General features: G+C 41.7%; 1 protein-coding gene across 1 annotated transcript in view; it reads left to right on the plus strand.

The window, feature by feature from the left end:
* Positions 1–19,214, plus strand: part of CPNE4 (copine 4) — a 260,051-nt gene that overhangs the window by 227,593 nt on the left and 13,244 nt on the right. Inside the window, exons 10-12 of the mRNA XM_055569694.1 lie at positions 6,149–6,282; positions 13,958–14,012; positions 16,995–17,046. Coding sequence (XP_055425669.1) covers positions 6,149–6,282; positions 13,958–14,012; positions 16,995–17,046 — 241 coding nt within the window. The remainder of the gene's footprint in view (positions 1–6,148; positions 6,283–13,957; positions 14,013–16,994; positions 17,047–19,214) is intronic.

Below are 19,214 nucleotides of genomic sequence, written 5' to 3' on the forward strand. Positions count from 1 at the left end.
GATATAACAAGCTAAATGTGGCTAAGCTTGAAGATTAGCCTTCAAGCCTAAGAAAAGATCACCTATTAAAGGTCCTCTCATGTCATCTTTTCTGACCTTAATACACTTAGGACATCCTATGCCCACACTATGTCTCAGTTTAGTTTTAAATCCTGATTTTAAATGCCAGACTAAATAGTGATGGACTCTTGTGTAGACCTCTGAGACATGAGACTGAGTCCTGGGTTGAAGAGGAGAATGTTTTGCACATTCCAGGAAGTGAACCAGACAACATCCAGGTTCTTTCTCATCTTGTCTTGGTTCCTATTTCTTTCCTGCTATGGAGTTTTGAGGAGGCAGAAAAGCACAAGAATTATATGTGTTATTTAAGAAGTGGTCCAGACTGAACAGTATCACCACCTATAAGGCTCGTTGTATAGGCCCAAACTGTATACAGACTTAAAAAGAAAAATGAACAGCTGCCCTATAGCAGATGATATCAAAAAGATTTCAGAGAGATCAGACAACTAACCAGAGATGGATTCATAGCAGCTTTCCCCAAAAAAACATCCAGGTGGGTCTTAAATGGCCCAGTTGTCAGAGGCAGGGAAGGGATCTGAGGCATGGGCTCGGTTCAGATAAGAAGCTAAAAATATCCAAGGAAGGATAACATCGTTAGCGTCCAGCCTTTTTCGGAAGCAGTTCCTCACACTGGGGACTTGGCAGCATAAAGAAAGTAAGCACTTTGCTCTCATACTTTACAAGATTTTGCAAAACTGCTCCATGGCTCTGCTTAATGAACAGCGAGGCCTCCTGGGCAGAAGGGGAAACAAAAGAGGCCTGCTCTGGGGCTGCCCACTGGGAAGACTGGAGTGCAAACCAGAACCGCAGGCTTTCCTAAATGCTTCATAGCAGAAGAGGAAAATAGTAGCTCTGCAAGCCAGCCACATTCAGGAAGCCCGGAATCAAGAGCCTCCTCCACAAACTGGCATTTTTCAGTCATTTTCTTGCTTTTATTTCTCAACTTTGTCCCATCTTTCACAGTCTCCCTGTTGCTTTTTAAAATAAACCTAACCTTTCTCTCTGTTCTCTTTGCACTCATGCTAACTTAAAGAGCACAGAGAATTGGTGGTAGAAGACTACCTCCTGAAGACAAAATTCTTATCTCCAGCCTCATCAGGGAGACTTTAAGGAGCCATCACTTGCTGGGGGGCGGAGGGGTGGGGGTGATATTTGAGCTGCTTTGTACCTGAGACTGTCTATTTACTGTCAAGTAAAATGATAAAGTGAGACGAGGTAGCTGAGAACTATATTGTAAAGTAAAAAAACAAATAATAAAATTAAAAAAAAAGATTTTAATGACCCAGATAACCACGATGGTGTGATTACTCATCTAAGAGCTAGACATCTTGGAGGAAGTATGAACTCAAGTGGGGAACACATGTATACCTGTGGCGGATTCATTTTGATATTTGGCAAAACTAATACAATATTGTAAAGTTTAAAAATAAAATAAAATTTAAAAAAAAAAAAAAAGGAAGCATCACTACAAACAAAGCTAGTGGAGGTGATGTAATTCCAGTTGAGCTATTTCAAACCCTAAAAGATCATGCTGTAAAAGTGCTGCACTCATTATGCCAGCCAATTTGGAAAACTCAGCAGTGGCCACAGGACTGGAAAAGATCAGTTTTCATTCCAATCCCAAAGAAAGGCAATGCCAAAGAATGCTCAAACTACTGCACAATTGCACTCATCTCACACACTAGTAAAGTAATACTCAAAATTCTACAAGCTAGGCTTCAAAAGTATGTGAACCAAGAATTTCCAGATGTTCAAGCTGGTTTTAGAAAAGGCAGAGGAACCAGAGATCAAATTTCCAACATCCGCTGGATCATTGAAAAGGCAAGAAAATTCCAGAAAAATATTTACTTCTGCTTCATTGGCTACACTAAAACCTCTGATTGTGTGGATCACAAAAAACTGTGGAAAATTCTTTGGGAGATGGGAATACCAGGCCACCTTACCTGCCTCCTGAGAAACCTGTATTTAGGTTTCTAACAAGAAGCAACTGTTAGAACCGGACATGGAACAACAGACTGGTTCCAAATTGGGAAAGGAGTACATCAGGGCTGTATATTGTCAACCAGCTTATTTAACTTCCATGCAGAGTACATCATGCAAAATGCTGGGCAGGATGAAGCACAAGCTGGAATCAAGATTCCCAGGAGAAATATGAATAACCTCAGATATGCAGATGACACCACCCTTATGGCAGAAAGTGAAGAGGGATGAAAGAGCCTCTTGATGAAAGTGAGGAGAGTGGAAAAACTGGCTTAAAACTCAACATTCAAAAAACTAAGATCATGGCATCTGGCCCAGTCACTTCATGGCAAACAGATGGGGGGAAAAATGGAAACAATGACAGACTTTATTTTCCTGGACTTCAAAATCACTGCAAGTGTTGACTACAGCCATGAAATTAAAAGATGTTTGCCCCTTGGAAGAAAAGCTATGACCAACTGAGACAGCATGTTAAAAAGCAGAGACATTACTTTGCCAATAAAGGTCTGCCTAGTCAAACCTATGGTTTTTCCAGTAGTCATGTATGGATGTGAGAGTTGGACTACAAAGAAAGCTGGGTGCCGAAGGATTGATGCTTTTGAACTGTGGTGCTGGAGAAAACTCTTGAGAGTCCCTTGGACTGCAAGGAAATCAAACCAGTCAATCCTAAAGGAAATCAGTCCTAAATATTCATTGGACAGACAGATGCTGAAGCTGAAACTCCAATACTTTGGCCACCTGATGTGAAGAGCTGACTCATTAGAAAAGACCCTGATGCTGAGAAAGATTGAAGGCAGGAAGAGAAGGGGATGACAGAGGATAAGATGGTTGGATGGCATCACTGACTCAATAGACATGAGTTTGAGCAAGCTCCAGGAATTGGTAAAGGACAGGGAAGCCTGCCATACTGGAGTCCATGAATTTGACACAACTGAGTGACTGAACAACTACAACAACAAATGATAAAATATTTTTATGAGCAGAGGGAACTATAGAAAGCAGCACGTGATAGGGATCATTATTTTATTTCCTTTTTTCATCAGATAATGTTTAGTTTAATACCCTTCCCCAAAGTTTCATCAGCATCTCCTGAGCTTGAAGAGCCTCTGTGGTTGTTATAAATAAGGGGGCCATCCCCACAAAAAGAGTGCAAACCCCAGAGGCCTGCAGAAAAATAAAAAGCAATTTCCACTGGGCATGTTTTTCTCTACAGCACCACCAGGAACAGGCAACTCAATACTGCCTACTAACCTTGAACTTCAAGTTACTCCACTTCATAATCTCCTCCATCCCCAAGGAGATCTGGCCACTCCCTTCCCTAACTGGCATCTGACTTCACAATCAGTCAACGAATATCCTATTTCTATTCCATGCTTAATATATTCCATCATAATCCTCTTCTTACCACCATCTCTGCCTCTCCCTTGTTTGTTAAGCATAAGGGAATTATTCCAAGCCTAAGGATGAAGAGTTGATAGAAATGAAAAGATGTAGACCACTGGGACCAGAGTGAAGAAAGAGAGGAAAGCACCTAGGGTGCAAAATTTAAGGATGCATCACTCGGATGGGTCAAGTGTAGGATCAGCTCAGATGAGTGCCTTCCTGAGTTTATGCCTAGTCACCTCTCTTGTCTTCCTCTAATCCCAGCCCTATGATTTTTTTCAAAATTTAATATAGTTGTTGCCAAAATTTTTAATGTTCATCCAGATGTTACATGCACTTCTTCCCACACCGCAGGGACTCATCCAGGTGATACACCTGGGCTCAGATGCTGCCTCTTGGTGCCTACATGCTTGGAGGATCTCACCTGTGCTTAGCAGGATTAGATGTTCAATTATGTTTCTTGAGTTGCCATTTTTCTTTGTGGAGGTTTTCTCCTCTATTTTTTATATTATCTGATTTCATTCTCTGGTTTTACATCAAGATACCACCACGTTTTTGTCGTCACAAGACACCCTTGACAGTCAGGTAATCAACACACATGGGACAACTGCAGTTTTAAAAAACACAGGTAGATTGGAACATCAGTGATTTGCAATATTTGCAATGACACTGATAAATCAGAGCAGAATCAAGTTTGCGTGTGTGTGTTAAGTCGCTTCAGTTATGTCTGGCTCTGTGACCCTATGGAGTATAGCCCACCAGGCTCCTCTGTCCTTGGGATATTCCAGGCAAGAATACTGGAGTGAGTTGCAATTTCCTTATCCAGGTGATCTTCCTGACCCAGGGATCAAACCCACATCTCTTATGTCTCCTGCCTTGGCAGGCGGCTTCTTTACCACTAGTGCTACCTGAGAATCAAGTTTATTTCTGCAACATCCTTACAGTCTCTAGAATGTTCTACAGTTCTAAAGTGCTTTCTTTCCACAGTAGGAGAGAAAAAGATGCTTTTCTTCTAGCCTTCCCAGCACTATGTTTACTTTTAAACACTATGTACACCTGTGAGGTGCCATGGTCTCTTAAGTGTGTCTTGTCAGGACAGAAGTCAAGCATGGTGGGTGTGTGTAGAAGCTTAGCAAATCCAGGAGGCCTGAGATGCTTGATTTCTCCAAACCCTGTCTCTTGGGTACCTTTCGAGTATCTTCCTTAGAGGAGTTTTCCAGGGATTATCTGAATGTATCTGGACCTTTGTCTGGTTGGTGCCCCATCGGTGTGACCTAGAATGCTTTTTGATTGCAAAATGCATGTAGACTCGCCACCCTCAACTAACTTTTCACCACAGTTCATGTTATCTTCCTCTCTTTTTTCACTGGCTTGGCTTTCACCTTCAGGATGAAATCTATCTCAGAAGATATTAGATTTCACTGATCCTTTTAGGTCACCCCCAATTACCCATTACTCAGTCACCCATTATCCCACTATTTTTTTCTTTTTAAAAATTATTTTATTTTCATGTTTTTATTGAAGTATATTTGATTTACAATGTTGTTTTAATTTCTGCTCTATAGTAAAGTAATTCAGTTATACATATATACACATTCTTTTTAAAATACTATTTTCCATTACAGTTTATCATAGGATGCTGAATACAGTCATCTGCAATATACAGTGGGACCTTGCTGCTTATCCAGTCTATTATAATAGTTTACAGCTTGTTGTTATTGAGTCATCAAGTTGTGTCCGACTTTTTACGACCCCACAGACTCTAGCCCACCAGACTTCCCTGTCCTTCACTATCTCCCGGAGGTTGCTCAAACTCATGTCCATTGAGTCAGTGATGCCATCCAACCATCTCATTCTCTGTAGCCCCCTTCTCCTGTCCTCAATCTTTCCCATCATCAGTGTCTTTTCCAATGAGTTGGCTCTTCACATCAGTATTGGAGCTTCAGCATCAGTCCTTCGAGTGAACATTCAGGGTTGGCTTCCTTTAGTTTACAGATGCTCACCCCAAACTCCCACTCCATCCTTCCCCAACACCCTCTCCCCCTTGGTAACCACAAGTCTGTTCTCCATGTCTCTGAGTATGTTTCTGTTTGTACATAAGCTCATCTGTGTCATATTTTAGATTCCACATATAAGTGATATCATATTTGTCTTTCTCTTTCTGACTTACTTTTTGCTTAGTATGATAATCTCTAGTTGCATCCATGTTGCTGAAAATGCATTATTTCATTCTTTTTATGGCCAATTATTATTCCACTGTATATATGTACCACATCTTCTTTATCCTTTTATCTGTGGATGGACATTTAGGTCGATTCCCTGTCCTGGCTATTGTGAATACCACTGTTATGAACATAGAGGGTGCATGTATCTTTTTGAAATAGAGTTTTGTCTGGATATATGCTCAGGAGTGGGATTGCTAGATCATATGCTAACTCTATTTTTAGTGTTCTGAGGAACCCTCCATAAGAACCTCCATACTGTTTTCCATATTGGCTGCACCAATTTACATTCCCACCAAGAGTATAGGAGAGTGCCCTTCTCGCCACATCCTCTCCAATATTTGAACAACTAGTTTTTAAAGCTAATGAATTTTTTCTCTAACTCTGATTGTCAGGAGGATATGTAATATATCACTTTCCCCTTCCCTCAGGCTGCATCGCTGTCAAGGTTAAATGAAATATGTTCACTTTAAATCCACCCACTCTCCTATCTTCTCTTCCAGGTAGCTATAGATTTCACGGCCTCAAATGGGGACCCCAGGAACAGCTGTTCCCTGCACTACATTCACCCATACCAGCCCAATGAGTACCTGAAGGCCTTGGTGGCAGTGGGAGAGATTTGCCAAGACTATGACAGGTATGAGACTTCCCATCTCTGGTGGTTCTTGTGGCCCCTAGCTGATCCTGGGCAGAATAATGGAAATGAAGTTATGCTGAGGCTCATGAGGGGACAAAATAAAGCCTAGCTCTAAATGTGTTATCCTCTTCACCTCTAGAGGAACTAAATTCATGCCAAGCTCACATTGGCCACCAAAAAATCCTTTCTTCTCTTACTTGGCTGGCAGGACCACTGGACAGAGATTTTGGTTTCTCTTTTGTGAAGTTTCATTATGTGCCGTACTACATACAGAAACTTGCAAAGTTGGGTGCATTGACTAGCAGCATAATGTCGCAGAACATCAAGCTCCACTTGAACATCTAAATCAGCATCTGCATTGTAACATGATTCCAAGATGATTCGTGTACAATTTGAGATTTGAGAAGCACCGGTTTATTGGGCACTATTCTTTCTGATCCTCATACTAACCCTTCTGTCATGGGTGTTGTTTAACAGAAGAGGAAAACTGTGCAGGGAGGTGAAGTGGTGTGTGCCCTGACCTACAGCCAAGGGCAGGATTTAAACCCAGAGCCAGCTCCTTCCACAGCATAAGCTCATAATCATGGGATTTCACTGGTCTCAAGAGCTATTGGTAACTTCAGCAGAGGGTGTGCGTGTGCCCACGACAGTGTTTATATGTGTTTGTATGTTTGTATAGAAAACACAATTTTGAGATCAGATCAGTATTATACTTATTTTTACTTGATGGCAAACATTGACCTTGCCCACCAAGAGAATTCCTTGTAAGAAGTGATTTACATAAGCTACATTGAACTGAATTTATTTTGCCTTTCCAGTATTTCTAGATTGAGGTGAAGTTGTTCACATGTTTGATTAAGAAGGTTCTTTGAAATAGAGCCAGTGTAAATATATTGTGGGTAAATCTCAGTTGACAGCCTGATGTGATTGTAAATCAGGACTAGTTGGTAATAAGCAATAACTAAGTGACTTGAAAGTTGCTCAGTCATGTCCGACTATTTGCGACCCTATGAACTATACAGTCCATAGAATTCTACAGGCCAGAATACTGGAGTGGGTAGCCTTTCCCTTTTCCAGGGGATCTTCCCAACCCAGGAATTGAACCTAGGTCTCCCGCATTGCAGGCAGATTCTTTACCAGCTGAGCCACCAGGGAAGCCCAAGCAGTAACTAATTGACCAGGAAAATAAAGTGACTCTGTCCTCCAATTTCAGAGAGATTTCATGAAATAGCCTGATTTCTGTTCTTTCTAGTCTCATAATTGGTGATAACCATATTAAAAACCTGATACCCAGGCACTTAGGGAGTGATACAACCTGGTGACCAGAAGGTGGATGAGTGTCCTTCCCACTGGCGAGTCTCTGGATTCAGATTGGTCATCACCAATAACTCAGATGTGTATGATGCTAGTTGGGGATGAATGCACAGATGCAGTAAAATCAGATAGTGCTAAACATGAGGCCCTTGCCAACACTTCCCCTCCATGTTTGGAACAGAGAGCAGTAATAGCATTTTGAATTACCTTGTTCAAATGATACTTGTACTTAACCTTGAAATATTGTCCGTGAAGGCAACTTGAATCTCAGCTCTTGATTTCTTCAGGCCCCAATTCAGGAAGGATTCTTAGAGAGGCTCAAGTCATAATGGAGATTTCTACCAAGAGGGAAAAAACAGACAGATTGCAATTCCCGCTGTTAGAAACTCCTCCAAATATCCCCCAAGATACCACCACAGTAATTCCCTCCTTCCTTTCTCTCTCTCTCTCCCCTCCCCCCACCCCAAACACACACACACAATATTACCTTGTGTCATAATGTGTCCATTTAAGAGAAGAAGAGTAAGAACTTCTTCAGGATTCTTAATAACTTTTAAATATTGAAATGCTCATAAAATAAAGTAGGTAAAAGCACTTAATACAACACAATAGACACTTAGTTGAGTCAGTAAAGTTGGCCTTGACTGACTCTGCAGGCACGAGGTAGCCTAGTAATGAATTCCAAAGAGCATATTAATGGCTTGGCCAGAAATTAAAATACCAACACCCAGAGCCCTTGCTGTGTTTCTGCAGCAGATTTATTCGACAGGCTATAGAACTTCTGTTTCCTGATTACCTCAAACTCAAAATGCAGATAAGACAGTCAGAGGGACCCACACACCTTTTGGAGCTATTATCCCTTTATAATATGAGCCAGATAAAGCCTGGGGAGGATTTTTGTATTTCCTGAAAAGTACAGATAAAAGTAAGAGAGATCACCTTCCGGTTACATAAAGAATCATCTCAGATGATTCTTTTAAAAAATTGATTCATGTTATATGTGGCAAAAGCCATCAAAATATTGTAATTATCCTCCAATTCAAATAAATTAATTTTTAAAAAATTTTTAAAGGAAAATACCAAAGTTGTTGGTCCCAACTGGCCAAGAAAACCAGATTTCTTCAACTCACTGGAGCATTTTTATTTTTCATGTAAAGAAAGCACCTCAGCATTGAAATCGGCACACTAATCACTTCATGAAAACTGACAAGTTTCCCTCACTTCTCTGTGTGGGTGGAAAGACAATAGACAGACAGTCAGGAAGTTGCAAGTAGGGGCTTTGGATTTAATTTATTTTTGCATCAAAGTCAGTGAGGTTGCTGCTCAAAAAGAAACAGTTGAGTAAAAACTGACAGAAGGCCCCCTTTGCCCACCTGCAGTGATGCAGAATTTAATCCCCAGGAACCTTGAAATTCTTCTCAGCCTCTGACAGCCAAGAGTTTTCTTCCTGCCTTGTACATTCACTGCTCACGGGTCATGACAAGCTGATCCATGAAGCTGAACAGCTTGAGAGACGCGTGAAGCTCAGAGTTCTCAGGGCTGCCTTGAGGGGAAGCTCAGGGCCTAAGCCTGTCAGGCAGCTCTGCTAGCCCATTTTCTCTGTGTTTCTGAGAGAGAGACCCCTGCCTTCCATCTCCTCCAACACCCCAAGTGTGTGCCTCCCAAATGAGCTCATCTTTTCCCAGTCGGTTGTAGCCCTCCCCCAGCTCCTACAAACAACGTGGTCTCTTTAGGCTGCTCAAGGCCAGGGTGGCATCCATTCCTAGGGCCCGACAGAGATGTGAGTCTCTTCCGAAGACTGCTGGGTAGGGTGCTTCGAGGTACAGTTAGAAATGAAACAGGCTAGAATGCAGAGGATTGGGTTAGAAGTCAGAAGTCACATCACAGTGCTGTCTTTTTCACTCTGCAGACACCAATCCATTGTTCTCTTGGCTCCACTTTGGAACCACTCAGTTCAGTTCAGTCACTCAGTCGTGTCCGACTCTTTGCGACCCTATGAATCGCAGCACACCAGGCCTCCCTGTCCATCACCAACTCCCGGAGTTCACTCAGACTCACGTCCATCGAGTCAGTGATGCCATCCAGCCATCTCATCCTCTGTCGTCCCCTTCTCCTCCTGCCCCCAATCCCTCCCAGCATCAGAGTCTTTTCCAATGAGTCAACTCTTCGCATGAGGTGGCCAAAGTACTGGAGTTTCAGCCTTAGCATCATTCCTTCCAAAGAAATCCCAGGGCTGATCTCCTTCAGAATGGACTGGTTGGATCTCCTTGCAGTCCAAGGGACTCTCAAGAGTCTTCTCTAACACCACAGTTCAAAAGCATCAATTCTTCAGTGCTCAGCTTTCTTCACAGTCCAACTCTCACATCCATACATAACCACCGGAAAAACCATAGCCTTGACTAGACGGACCTTCATTGGCAAAGTAATGTCTCTGCTTTTCAATATGCTATCTAGATTGGTCATAACTTTTCTTCCAAGGAGTAAGCGTCTTTTAATTTCATGGCTGCAGTCACCATCTGCAGTCCTAAAACAGTCTGGTGCCTGGGCCTGATCCCCAGATTTAATTAGTCTGGTGCACATCCTGAGGTTAAACTCCTTGGGCCTTGTTTCCTTGACAGCAAATGAAGATTCAGCTAACTTCCCCTGCAGAGTAGTTGTAAGAATTAGATATAAAAGTTCTGCCTTTTGTACATTCTTAATAAATAATAGAGGATTATTAAGTGATAGAGGCTTATACTCTTTACTTATATTTAAAACATCAACTGACACAAAAGGGAAAAGAACTATAGTGTCAGACCTTAAAGTCATTTTGGACCAATGACCTGTACAATTTTTGGCTCACATACCCCTAAAAAGAATGTTTAAACATATAACCTTCACACCCTATTATATTGAAATCTAACATTTTCCATCATGAGTTTAAATAGTGACAAAGAATGAAAATTCTAATGTAATGTAAATATGGACATTTAAAAATAAAACTCTTACATAACTCTACTGAATGCATCCAGCAGAACTAAACGCCACTGGATACCCACCATCATCCATTTAAAAACTGCGTGAACAAGTTCATCAGCTTGAGTTGAGAATTCTGTTTCTTCTTTTTCATGAAGTCATATTTTCATTCCCTTCTCCCATAGAATTTCATCCCAATGTATCTTTAAAATTTGCTTTGAAATTCCTTAATTGATCACTATATCTTTAATTGAAATATGAATATAAATTGTTAAATTTCCAATTTCTAAATTTCAAATCTAATGAAAAGATCTGAAGCATTTAAAAATATCTTCTGGTTTAGTTTTTATTATAATCATTATTGTTGCCTACTTGATCACAAATATTTGGGAAATTTCAATAACTGATTATTGCCTATAAAAATCTTTTTTTAATCTTAATGAAACAGATACTCCCCAGTTAGTTTACATATCTGTGGGTAACTGCCCCCTCTGACCAGAATGGAAAAGTCCAGCATCAGTTCTAATTCAATTTTTTGTTTTATCAATGTAAATACTAAGAAAGCTTGTTTTTATAAGTCCATGGTAATGGAAAGAATTTGCCTAGCAGTGTTATGCAGTTCTCTCAATTCAAAGTTTTATGTAAAAAAATTACATATCTATCATCAAAAGATATTTTTAATGGTCTACCATCTGACATCAGCACTTCCAACAGTTCTTTTAAGCAAAAACTGGCAACTACCTGACTCATGAAAGGATTTGTTTGCTAGCAAGTCATTCTCATCAGGAAATGTCCCTTTGTATTCTGCTTGGAGCTTCCACAAAGGGGAGCAGTGCACACAGCGGCTGAGATTCTGTGTGGGTGAGCAGAGGGTAACTGGGAGAGGGGAGGTGTGAATGAGGAGCAGGTTCTTCAATCACAGACGTTCCCAGATCAATTTCAGCAAAGAATACATGGAGACGTAAAGGAGCTGAATATTGATTTCCTTTAAAAGCAAAGAGGCTATGCTCTTATATCTATAGAAGGGCTTTGCACCTCTACATACCCCAACTTTAAGACTTCCACTTTAGAGAACAGCCTTTATTTAATGTCTAGCTGTTCTAAAATGCGATTTTACTGAGTTCATCTCCACTTCCTTATGGACACAGTCTCTCCTTTAATTCATCTCTTGCTTTAGCCCCCTCTACCTTACCTGGGAAGATAAAAATGCATCTCCCATTGGCAGATCATCTGACCAAGGTCTTTCCCCAAGTTCACGACAGCAAGCTCATTGCCACTGAAAACCCTGGGCTCTTTGATCATATTTTATACTATTTTATTCCAATAGTAAGAAATAGTGCCTTCAGAAAATTCAATCTGCCTTGAATTTTCCAGGTTGGGAGGTTCCACCAGTCATCTCAGTAGTTTCTAAATGGCCCCTTTATAAGTGCTGGTAGGTCTCATTTTAAGTTCTCTGATGTGTTGGCAAGCCTTCACTTGCTTGTGTGCTCAACTTGCCTTCCCCTTCTCTGTCTAGTTTTATTTTTAATCAGCGAAAGTGAATGTTTAAATCTATTGTTCTTAGACTTGATTTTTTTTTCCTTTATATGCTTATTAGAGCCTGTGTGGTGGTAACTTCAGAGAATTGACACCCTCATGACTCATTAATTATTCCCCTTGTAGGTGAGACATTTTCCCTACCTTCCTGCTGTTGAAACTCAATTGTGTAACAGTGCCTCATGCTCAGTAAACTTCAAATCCCCAAGGGTGGCTTGAAGGTATAAAATCTGAAACACTGGTTTGCTGATTAGAAACAGAATACTAGATCTCACCTCTCTTAAACTCATCAAAGAAAATAAAAGGTGTGGAGCTTCCTAATTTTCTCTGCTTTGACTTCTGAACCATCTGAGTTGGAAGAAGCTGGACCCATCCTCCACCCAGAACAGCTTTCTTCCAGACTTAACTAGAAAGTACCTCTAAAAACTCCCTGACATTCCTCACCCTTATCCTAGCTAAGAAAGAATCTCTGAGACAAAGCATTTCAATATTTCTAAGGCCCAGAAGTATTTCAGACCTGTGTCTAATCCTTTATAAGCTTTTATGATTTTCTGTTTATCATCATTAATACCTTAATACCTGCTGCTGCTGCTGCTAAGTCGCTTCAGTCGTGTCCGACTCCATGCGACCCCATAGACAGCAGCCCACCAGGCTCGCCCATCCCTGGGATTCTCCAGGCAAGAACACTGGAGTGGGTTGCCATTTCCTTCTCCAAGGCATGAAAGTGAAAAGTCAAAGTGAAGTCGCTCAGCCGTGTCCGACTCTTAGCGACCCCATGGACTGCAGCCCACCAGGCTCCTCCATCCATGGGATTTTCCAGGCAAGAGTACTGGAGTGGATATAAGCAAAGTCCATATCTACATAACAGAGAGGGAAAGGGGGAACTGGTAATTTTCTGACAAATTTAGCCTCTGATTTCAAAGAATTCTGATTTCCCTGAATTTCCCAACCCCTGCCCCAAATTTGGTCAAATTGGGTGTATTTTGGTGAAGGTCTATCAAAGCCATCTTTGGCTACCAGTGACCTCATCTAAATCAGTAGATGGTGATAGGTGACAGTTTGGCTTTGATCCTTTGACTTCTCGGCCTGGGGCTCCCCTTTTGCTTCCAGGAACATTCCAGGGACAGTGAGCCCTTATCTGAATTTCCTCTTCTCCCTGACTGACTCTGCAAGAATTGAGAAACGGAGGAATTGTTCCAAGAACAAATCTCAATTGAGTCTTTAATGGGAGAGCAAATAAAAAGTAGGTGTCCTGAGAAGGATGTGCCCTCTTCAAAGAGCAATATTCCTGAACTCCACTGCAACAATCCCGTGACAGCACAAAATTCACTTAAGAAGTGTCTTGTTTATGGTCTGATCAGGGGCCCAGTTATAGAAAGCACAAGAGGAAACCACATTTAATACTGTACATAATCATTAAGTTTTGATGGTATAATAGAAAATTCATAGGCTTTGGAATTAAACAGTGCTTGCTGGTAAACACCTTAGTTCACTTTCTTAGACTTTTTGAGGCTCAGTTTATTCATCAGTAAAATAGAAATAAAAAGTAGGTGGACCTTCAAATGTTGTATGAAAATTAACTAAGTATAGACATGGCCTAGCATCATATCTGGTGTTGTAGTGCCAGTCAACGTTCATTCTTCTCCTTCTCACGTCTCACCTATAGCATAGGAAAGCAGTAAAGTGATGAGCTTTGGGGATTATTTCTTTATTTCAGTTTTCCACTCTATTGCTGTCCCCTGTTACCACAGGTAATCAAAAAGCATGAGTTAGCATTTGGCATAATGACCTGTTCTAGGGAGGCAATGCAGGTTTATGTTTTTCTTTCTCATTAGATGAAAAAATGCAGCAACTTCTTTTTTAATTTCAGTGACAAAATGTTCCCAGCCTTTGGGTTCGGTGCCAGGATACCCCCAGAGTACACGGTGAGTGGGTGTTTTACTATAAACAAAGGATGGCATGGGTTTCCCTCACAGGAGTCTCACACTTTCAACCTTTAATATAATCATGTAAAGGCCCATAGTCAGAAGTGATCTTCACAACCAGTGAAGTTAGCTCCTCGAGCTGGTGTATAGATGTCACCCATTCTCCTGAGGTTCTCGATGGGCTGTCTCAGAGTCAATTCCAAGTGAAAACTTTCATTGTTTAGCTTCATATAGACAAGTCAGACACTGTGGAAACACTTGGAAGTTGATCTTCAATAGCTCAGAGCCCATCTATTCAGATCTCCCCTGGAGAAAGACCCTATTGACCATTCTGACAGTGAAAGTCCATGACAGTGAAGTCTACAGACTCCCTCATCCCAAGTTCCTAAGTGTCAGTCTTGTGTGGGAGATACATAGAAATCCTGAGGAAAGAGCTACTTGGGTTCAGAGAATTTGGAGCTGAAAGGCTACTGTAAAAACACTGGAATCCTATTTGACCTTGATGCCAATTTCTCATGACACAAAGAAGGCAAAGACTGTATATGGAGAGATTTGTGCTGCAGTGGGGCTGAGGCACTCTCCCATGGTATACCAGATGGCCCGGGTGGGAGAATCTTGGAGAGTAGCAGGGCTCTCTGTTTTTTAGGAGGCCTCTGAGATCCCAGATAAATGCAAGCAATACTGCCCACTTATCAATTTCTATTTTACTGACCTAATCTGAGCTGCACATCAGGAGGCAGATGCCAACTTTTGCTCCCACCCCACAGCAGTCAGACCGAAGGCCTTTTCGTGAAAAAAGGAATCCACCTTCCTTTTCCTGCTGGAGTGAGCAGTAATGGAGTAGCCTGTCTCCATGACCTGTCCTCCTGCTTGTTTGCCTATGGCCCACACTGTTTTCTATGCTGGCCATGCTACAGAATTCTGGAAACATTTGTTGGAAATGGAGCACATGATGGGGGAAGAATATAGATCAAGTGTTGTCAACTGTTGGCTTATAGGTGTTAATCAGGCCACAAATATATTCTGAGACTTTTTTTTTTTAAGAATTAGACAATTACATGAAAATGTCAGATTTCTGGCTTCTCTGGAAACACTGAAAGACATGGCAATACTAAAATTAAAAGGTCATACATAAAAGAATTAACCAGATCTCAGGATATGCAGTCACCTTCAGATGGGGTATCAGTTCCGGGATGTGGGCAGGTGGGTGCCCACCTTCCTCACAGAACTGCTAAGCCTCTAACCTGGAATTGAACCTGGACAACCACCAGTCCAGCTCCTGAGATGTGTAAGCATACTCCCCAATCCCCCTAGGTAGCCTTGGCCCAGTGGGGCTAAGGATAGAGGTGTGCGGCATACCTGGCTCCAGGCCTTCCTGTCCTCATCCCTGACATCTGCCTGGTCCCCCTCCTAAGTCAACTTCTTCTACCTGTTAGCTAAAGTCCTGATTCCCCTCCTGATCCACTCTGCCTGACAGCTAACTTCTTCCTGCTACCCTACCAGGCATCCCTCATGCATCCTCACTCTATTCCCCCAAAGCCATTCAGACACCCCTTTTCCATGCCTCATCTCCATGCCTCATCTCCCCCTCCGCTCCAGACAGGCCCTGATGGTCTTAGTAACTCAGGTGCCCCCAGAGAATTTATAAGGTTACCATGACTTATTTCTTCAGGATAAAATCTCAGTTTGCATTGAAACTGAGTCACAATCACCTCCGTCTTAGTTTGCAGTCTCCAGGGACCTTGCAGCAAGGATTAGGATCCAAGCAGTTTATTTGAGAGGTGGAGAAAGCCTCAGTAGAGAGAGGGCAAATGGGAAGAAGTCAACATAGGGTTTACTAACAAGTCATTACCAGCATGGACAGCCAAAGCCAAATCCTGGGAGACAGTGCAGGGTACACACAGACCCCAAGGGATTAGAGGGCTGGGATACTGATTCACAGCCTCCTGTCAGCCCATGTTGAAGAGCTACTCTCCAGGGACATTACTCTCAGGGGACATTAATTCCCCAACACTTTTTGCCTGTCACTTGGGTAAGTCACGCCAGCTCTGGAAGCCCAAGAAAAACTTAAGGTAAATAAACCAGGTAAGATAACTGACAGTTGATTGAGTTGCCTGGGAGAGCCAAGGGCAAGGGAATGTGGGTAAGGCACCAACAGCATCAGCTCTGACCCCCACTGGGAAAAAAGGGATTTTTACCACAATGACCTATTTTCTTGGTCCCAGAGAGTCAGTGCTTTGGGAACTAGCCTTTGAAATGGAAACCTCAATAAAATTCCATGTGACCCAATAAAAATGTCTAGATGCCAAGACACACCTCTTATTTTATCAAGTTTTAGAAAGAAAAAAATAAGCCTCATACTATTTGACCTTGTATTGTACATAGTTCCCACCAGGTAGAGGAATCTGTATTGGAAGTTTCCAAATTATGTTACTTTATTACTTTTCCAAAAGCTAGAGTCTATTTTTGCCTGTATGTACGTGAAAATCCTCCTGCCCAGCAGTTCTATATATTATGTTAGAATGAGTCGTAAATGTCAACAGCTTAGCTGGAGCCTTTGTAAGCATAGCCATCTCGAGCAGACAGCTTGGGTTATTGAGTTATCATTTTTTAATCACTTGGCCCAAATAGAACTCAGCCAAATCTAGCCTCTGTTCTGAGGCCACTTCTCTCTTGAAGCTATTTGGAGTTAACATTTTTCTGAAATCTTTCCTTGTATTTTTTTTCATATATCTTATTCTTCCTCCCCTGCCAGCATTTATCTGATTCTAGAAAATCTCCCTGTCACCTAAACTCCACAGGGAGCTTAGAATCCACCCTCCATCTCAGAGAGATTCTGTAAAGGCTTAAAATGGCTCCTGCTGCTTGACACAAAATGAATGTAATGAGCGTCTGTTTGCAGACTCTAACCCCAGTGCCTCCTGACTGGATTAATGTTGTCATTCTCCTGTCTTCCTTTTGTAAATTTTAATTGGTGTCCAGGTCTCTCATGACTTCGCCATCAACTTTAATGAAGACAACCCAGAATGTGCAGGTAAATCACGATGTGAAAGGAAGCCGGGGTCCCACAGCCCTTCCCTTCCCCCTTTTCCCATCTTAATTTCTCTCTCCTGATGCAGTACGTCAGTGATGATTGTCCACAGCAGAGAATTAGGCTCCCTGGACCCAAATAACAAGAGAGCAGATGTATAAGAGCTGGAAAAGACAGAATGCAGAAGAGGTCTTGAGCTTACAGCAAGAATATCAATCCCAATTCTGGAATCCTCTGGCCAAAAAAAAAAAAAAAAACTTGAGGGAAGGGTCACCTGATGGGCAGTGATAAGATAACCCCCTTTCTGCTTTCCAAGTTGTCATCAAGTATTTATTTTTTACAACTTCCTATGTAGTAATAAGAAGAGGGGGAAGTATGGACATCATATGACAATCTTACCATATTGGTAATGGAGTCATTTCAGTGGTTTTGTGCCAGAAAGAGCTCCTTAAAGACTTTGATCCCTATTCTGTTATTTCCAGCTGGAGATTCTCCAACACATTCCACAAAATAATGATGATGACTATGATGATAAATTGTATCCTAGAATCATTTTTCCTGGTTTCTAAATGATAAATAGAGCCAATCACATCTGTTGCTATGAAAATGGTAAGACATTTTTACAGTGGGCTACTGGAAATGTTCATGTCTCTCCTCCTTCCTGTCAAAGAGGAACCCAGAACATAGTTAATTCAGATCCTGTGGGGGGTGTCAAGCTTTCTGCAGTTTCTTTCACAAATCTGGCACTAACTGTCCAAGAACATGACATCAGTATCCCCAGGTCTGCACAGAACAACCTCTGAGACCAGATCTCCACTCAGCTCTTATTCCCTTTCACCATCCTTCATGCCAAGTTTATTACAATTTAGGCTTCCCTCATCTGGAACCATGCCTGCTCTTCAACTGTAAGAGTGATTTTCCATCAAAGCAGAGTGAAGGACATATCCCATGTTAACCTGTTTCACATCTTAGAATTTATCTGCCTGGTACCTTTGAAAGCGAATTCAAACTTGCTTATCTTAAGCAAAAATTCACTTAACTTCAAAACCAGGCTGTGTATATTGATTTGGTATCTGTCTTTAGAATGGCAGACTAAAGATAATGGAACACTTTCAGTCATTTTCATACACATTTTGTTACATATGTGTGTATAAAGGTAAAACAGAATACAGCTACATCCAAGATGCCCAAAAGCTGGTTAGAAAGATATGGACAGAAAACAATCATAGGCGGGACTTTGTGAGTCTCTCTGGCCTGAAGGACAAGTGTGCTGTTTCAGGGTAGAGAGGGCTTTAGGAACACAGGCACAGGCATGGAGAGGACCCTTTCAACAAAAATCACTGGTAATGGGACCGTGTCACTGTGGGGTCGTGATTAGAACCTTCAGTGCACAGTCAAGACTCAGGCTGGGAGAAGCTGCACAAACAAAGCCCACCTGTCATGATGTTTGGATGGAAGCCCCCTTAAATGGGGGGTGCCCATGGTGATGAGCATCACTTGTCTGTATTACAGTCCCCAACAGATAACAGTAACAGTCATTTTCCTCATCCATCACACGTTTGGGGAGCAGCTACTATGTGCCTGACATGCCTCGAGCTTATGAGAGAGGAAGGTGCAATTCCTGCCCACAAAGACTTTAGCCTCTGGAGAGATGGCTGTGTGTACACGTTATTCACATAGGTGGCCTGGGACGGGTGTACTAGAGTCAACAGGCTGGTGCGAAAACTAGAGAAGTGTTAAAGCCTTGAGCATGGCCCTTAGAGCCAGACACACCTATGTGAATCCTGAGTCTGCAACAAACCTCTCTGAGCCTCAGTTTCTTCACCAGTAAAAATGATCGCTTTTGACGTGAACCTTTTAAGAGGATGAGTTCTGACTAAAAGATTTCTCTCTGAGTCTTAAGCTATAGGGTTGTAAAATATCCCCAACATGAATCCCTTATTTTTGAAAGTGTAAAAAAGTTTTGGGAATACATAGGTTTGTAACTGCCATTTTTTTTAACTGGGTCTAGAATATTCTCTTTGTCATAAAAAAGCTTGTTTGTATTCTGTAGGAAACACAATCATTCATTAACAAATTCTTCCCCAGCCAATTTCAAAAATAACTAAAATGCATAAAGAGAATGATTTTAGTGGAATGGAGGCAGAAACACCAGCCCAGATGTGATGTTT

The sequence above is a fragment of the Bubalus kerabau genome, chromosome 2 (genome assembly GCF_029407905.1).
Source record: "Bubalus kerabau isolate K-KA32 ecotype Philippines breed swamp buffalo chromosome 2, PCC_UOA_SB_1v2, whole genome shotgun sequence".
NCBI classification, from domain to species: Eukaryota; Metazoa; Chordata; class Mammalia; order Artiodactyla; family Bovidae; genus Bubalus; species Bubalus kerabau.